At 38.1% G+C, this 6,115-nt stretch overlaps 1 protein-coding gene across 2 annotated transcripts in view; it reads left to right on the forward strand.

Moving 5' to 3' along the window:
* The window catches only part of Cxadr (CXADR Ig-like cell adhesion molecule), a 62,717-nt gene that overhangs the window by 29,907 nt on the left and 26,695 nt on the right, over positions 1–6,115 (forward strand). For both annotated transcript variants that reach the window (XM_015478654.2, XM_015478652.2), the window contains exon 4: positions 4,931–5,086. In XM_015478654.2, coding sequence (XP_015334140.1) covers positions 4,931–5,086 — 156 coding nt within the window. The remainder of the gene's footprint in view (positions 1–4,930; positions 5,087–6,115) is intronic.

Consider the following 6,115-nt stretch of genomic DNA (forward strand, 5'->3'; position numbering starts at 1 on the left):
TCTTCCTTGATACTCCAGATCATCTGAAGCATGTATATCCTGAATTCTTTATCTGACATTCCATCTGCTGCAGCTGTTACCTCTTCTAAAGTTGCGTTGACCTGCATTGCTTGTGGTCCTTTCTTTCCTTGTCTTTTCATACTGCTTGCGTATCTTTCCTGCAGGTGCGGGCGGCGGCTCTGCTCTCTCCTTAAAATAAACGTGTAAGCAGGTGAATGTTTCTTTAGCCGTGGTCTGAACTCTTATCCTAGGCCTAGAGATATCTGAGATTATAACTCTGACCACACCTTCTTTCACTACTATTCTCTGGGAAGCATTAAGATGAATATGGTCTTTTAATTGGTTCACGATATACAAGCAGATCATACCTGGTTATGGAATCAGCATCTGATTCCTCAGAATGGATAAGTGGGAAGCACTAACTGTCCTGTTAGCTTTGTGGAGGATTATTATAGTCAAGTAACCTTTGAATTCAAATCACCAAAGGAAGTAAGTTGGGGATATGAGGAGAGAGAAGGAAGTGGTAGCTGAACATAAGCAGGAATGACTAATGCTGTGATCTCATGAGGCTGTCACAGATCCAGAGAGGAACTTCTCATAAGTCTTTCTTGCATGTTTCTAGATGAGTCATGACCTCTGCTGGGAGAAACCACCAGAATTGTTTTCTCTAGAAAGTAAGAACTAGAAGGAAGCTTAGCTGTTAGCTTTGCCTGAAAATTCTGCAGTGGACAAATGAAGTGCCCTGTAGTGACCCAGCTAAGTGGTAGTACATAGGAGCTCTCACTTGGTTTGCTGGTGGTGGCTCTGCCTATTAATCCTTTGATTCTGAAGGGATTGCCACCATGACATTCACAGGGTGTAATGGTAGTTCATTCACTGAACCTGTATTCTGTGTGGCCATGAACCATGTGAATCATGACTTAGTTGACTGGATCTGAAGGGTGGCATGTTGCTATAACTTAACCGCATTACCAGAGCCTGCCCTGCTTTTTCAGATAGCCCCAAAATTCATACGGTAAAGAAGCGGAAATGGGTAATGATCACAAAGGTAAAGGTTGATATTGTGGTCTTATATCACTAATGCCTTCCCCTGGAGCTCTGGAAAGGTCTTTTATGAAGACCTTTTTATATGAAGAGTTGTTTAAGAGTATAGTAAACATAACTGATGGTCTCCTAGATGTAAACGATAAACAACACCATGCTATCAACTCAGGCAGGGCAGTTTGTATAGTGGTTCAGTCAACTCTGACCATAAACGCCCTGGAGGATTTGCAAGCCATTGATACAGGCCAGGCCTCCCTAACTCTTTTTAATTGAAATAATTTTTATTTAATAGAGATGTTGGGAAAATACAAGAGAGTTTCTGAGAATATAACCATCATCTAATTTCCCTCAATTTTAATATCTTACAAAATCATGTTGCAATTGTCAAACTCAGAAATTAACATTGATACAATACTATTAACTAAAATACAGACTAATTTGAATTTCACAGTTTTTCACTAATGTCCTTTTTGTGCTAAGATGACGTCTAGAATCCATGTTGCATTTAGACTCCTTAATCTCCTCCAGTCATGTCAAGGGGTACATGATGTCATATGTTATTGTTAATCATAATTTCTTGGTTTAGATTTTATCTGATATGTTTCTCCACCATAAAGTTGCTATTTTTCTCTCTGATTAAAATATAAAATATATGTAGATAGATAGATAGAGGATTCTATCTTAAGGATACTAAGATATATGTATCTTAAGGATACTATGACTGTGAGTAAATATCCTGTTTCTCTTAATTTTTGCCCATTGAATTTAGTATGTATTGATGGCTTTTGCCTAGAGTCTGGATATTTTTAAATCAAGCAGAAATGGCATTCTTAGAAGGATGATGTAAGATAAAAGTGTAATTTGTCCCATGTAGGGCTTTAGAATGTATTTCCTGAAGGCTACGGTGGCCACTAACATGGGAGGATGATTCAGTACCAGTGTAGAGCACAGCACTACTAGGTTGATGGGATGCTATGGCTAAGTGCAACTTGGTGGTCACAGTGATCTTAGGGCCACACTGACAATCATGGAGACAAATGTTCCAAGGACAATGAACAGGTATTCTGGAAGCCTAGACCAGAGAAACACGCAAAGGGCGAGACATTAACTGTGTTGCCTTTGTGGTTTTCTTTCTTCCATGTCAGCACCGAGTATCATGTGTGAAGAGTTAATTCTCCCTGTTGTGTAATGACTGGGAATTGGCATAAAAGAAGACTTTCTTCTCCATTAGAAAGGAGTTGTGCCACTCCTAAGTAAAGCTCAGAAAACACTGTTGATAAAATCTTTTTTTTTTTGATTCACTGTCTCAGAGACACTGAATATCCTAAATGGCCACTTTAAATAGCCACCTATTATTAGAAGTGTTGGTATATCAAAGAGGAAAGTTTACCATAGAAAAGATAAGGATTTGAATTAGGGTTTTAATACTGTATTACCGCTAGCTGTTTGATATGCAAAACATTGCTTTAATATCTTATTTTCTGTTAGTATATTCTAATAAAGGATTCATTGACAGTTCAAAGAAATGAAGACAAATAAGACTCATTTCATTGAAGATTCACGGGTAAAATAATTTACCAAACTTATTTAAAAGTTCAATGGATATAGTCTCTAGAGTAACTGATCAGTCTGGAAAAAAAAACACTTTAGAAAAATCAATAATGCAGTTAAGTACATCTGTGGATTCTTATTAATTAAAAAGTATGAGTAGTGAAAGGGACATAAAAGGGAGAAATCAAATTTGCTAAGAGTAGTAAGAAATTTTGATCATGATTGACAACCTTATTTGAAGATACCCCACTGGCATGGTCCCATGCCTTGGGACCATGACATCCTGTTGTCTGCCTCTGGGAAATATTTTGGCACTTTTTTATAGAATTAAACATACACTCACCATATGACTCAAGCAGTTGCCAAGAAAAAGGAAAATATATGCCAATATTAGAGTGTTCAAGCAGTGGTGTTCATAATAGTGCAAAACTATAAACCCCATTCATCTTTCTTCATAGTAACGAAGGAATAAAAACGCTTCCAGGACTGTAAGAACGAAAGCCAACTTAGACTGAAAAAGAAAAAAAGCATTCCTAGCAGATATTGGGCTGGGAAGAAAAATTATGAAGTCAACTATAGAATTTACAAGAAACACTGTTTCTCTCAAGGTCATAGAGCAGCAGCAAAATATTGACAATTATTGTTTTTTTAATGTTGTTCCCAGACTCCCTTTGCAGTACACATCCCCCACTAGGGTGCTAATTACTGAAGGGTCCTACCCATTGACAGCATCCATTCCACATTTGGTTCCCACTTCTAATTGCTCCTCAGAAACAGCTGATCAAGAGCTGCTGTTTTCCTGAGTCTCCTTAAAATCCACAGGATCCCCCCTGGCCAAGTAGCATTCCACAGAGCCTCATAGTGCCTTCCTCTCTGGTCATTCTGATATTGACAGATGACACACTTGCCCCTGGTCAGTTTGGCCAATTAGACTTAAACAGTAACCCCCTAACTGGAAACCATGTTCATTAGCAGGTAAATGGAAGAGCTCATGTGCTATAGCCATTCATTGACTCTAATCTGCAGTAACAAAGAATGGCTCCTGACATCCAACAACATGGATCAGTCACAGAAACATGCTGAACAAAAGATGTAAGATAAAAAAGTACATACTGTAATGTTATTCTTCACTCATATGATTCTAGAAGAAGCAGAACTAATCTATAAGGATAGAAATCGAATTAGGGGATGCCTTGGGACCAGGGTTTTGAATTGAGATTGACTACAGTCAGCATGAGGGAACTGTCTTTGGAGAGAATTGGACTAGGTATACAGTTGGCCCTTTGTATCTTCCACAGCCTCAGATTGTACAACTGTGGATTGAAAATATTTGAAGAAAATTTTGAAAGCATATGGGTTTTTTCTTGTCATTTTTCTTTAATCAATATATTATAACAACTATTTATGTAGTATTTAGATTGTATTAATATTATAAATAATCTAGGGATGATTTAAGTCTGCAGGGGAAGGTTATATGCAAATACTATGCTATTTTATATAAAGCACTTGAGTATTGTAGTATTTTGGTATCTACACTGGGTTGTGGAAGCAGTTTCTTCCACAGGTACCAAGTTATAGATGTAATAAAGTTTGCTAAATGTGATAAACTCACATGACTAACACATGTTAATTTTATTATTTAAATATTATGCCTTAATGCAATTCAGCAGGAGGGCATGTAATGCCAGGGTATTAATCCAGGTTTGGGGTAATGGGTTGGCAGCTACTTTAAAGAGTTACTTAGAGAGATACAGATGACAGCCTCTGATTTACCTTTATAACACTGCTCTCTCAATGGATCTGAGATAATATAAAGATAGACTGTTAAATGTCTCTGCTGCACTAAGTGAATTGTCCCTGTTATCAGCATTATTGATTATAAATCCCCTGATTGTCGGGTAACGGCACCAAGAGATGTGACTTGGCACATACTCCAAGAGGGCTACATTTCAAGCACGACGGAGAGTAGGTAAGGAGGGGAGCGGGAGCTTTCTAGAGTCTCAAGTGGCCCAGCCCGCATCATCCTTGCTTTTTTTTCAAATGTGCCTCATGGAATGGAGGGCACCAAGCTGCGCCTGAGATGTTGCCCGATCTCCTCATGCAATGGCTGCTTTCCCGAGCTTGTTATTACCTGTTTTGTGTTTGATAGAGCTGGATAAACTGTGCTGACAGCCTATTGTGATCTTTCCATTCTTTTGTCAATTCTGAACCCAGGACCAACTGATAATGAGTCAGTGGTTGTACACCCCATGCTGTGTGCTTTAAGTCATGTTATCAAGATAATTTCCTTTCTCTTGTATAAAGTTGTAATTTCTTTTTTTTTTTTTTCTTTTAGTTAAGCCTTCAGGTACAAGATGTTTCATTGATGGATCAGAAGAAATTGGAAATGACTTTAAATTAAAATGTGAACCAAAAGAAGGTTCACTTCCATTGCGATATGAATGGCAAAAATTATCTGACTCCCAGAGAATGCCCACTTCGTGGTTAGCAGGTACTGCTGATGATACAAACTGTACCATGTGCCACTGATTTGGACTTAAATCCAGTAGGGTTTGTATGAGTATTTACATACTAATTCCCTTTTCTGTCCAGAACAAATTTTCCATGGGAATTATTCAGTGCTTTATAATGACAGCCTAGTGTCATAAATGAAGAAATATTTCTGTAATGATTTTACTTTTTAGAATATTATAATTACTTACATTGGTACATTTTATTTTTAATTGGTGGTAAATGATCATGACCATAAATTATTTAGTGGCTAAAGAACAGCAAGAGTTGGATGTGGAGTGTTTTGCCTAGATTCATGTTGATGCTACAGTAAACCAGAAAGTTACAAATGGACTAATTCTGATTGCTCATCTGTTTATTATAATTGACCTATTAGTTCAAACTGATTACCATGCTCTACCTTCTTCCACCCCACTCTGATCTCCAGTAGGTTTTCTCTCTACCCCTCTCACTTTTTTTTTTTTTTTTTTTCAAAATAGAGGCCAAACTGCGTGAATGATGCCTTCTGATTTTCATGTGTATGTTTTTCTTCCATCTAGGGCGATAAAATAGATCTTGCATATTTTCCTGCTGAATGAAAGAGCCATTGTGGAATAAGTTGTTTCTTTTTTTAATAATCAGATGTGACCCAAAATGGGATTGTCACTGCTACACAGTAGACCAGCACCCTTGCTTTAGCTGAGGCTCTGTGGATGAGGGATTGTGGAGACTTTTGCCTTGGCTGTAGGAATGTCAGGCATGCTTGTTTGAATTCTAGAGATATGCATGTGGCTTCAGGGCATTTTGTTTGCGCCCAGCATTTTCTGTCTTCCTTTCAGTTGGATTGTCAAACTTGGTAGGGTTTAACTTTATTAAAAGGGTCAGAGTGATACATACTGTAAACGTGAGTTTGCTTGTGGGTAAGGGTGGAGCTCAGTGGTGGAGCTCTTGCCTAGGTCTGTGTTCCATCCCCAGCACAGCAAAGAAAAAGACTGTTTTTTTTCTTCTTCTTCTCCCCCCCCCCCCCCCC

This window comes from Marmota marmota, unplaced genomic scaffold, assembly GCF_001458135.2.
Source record: "Marmota marmota marmota unplaced genomic scaffold, marMar, whole genome shotgun sequence".
Taxonomy (NCBI): domain Eukaryota; kingdom Metazoa; phylum Chordata; class Mammalia; order Rodentia; family Sciuridae; genus Marmota; species Marmota marmota.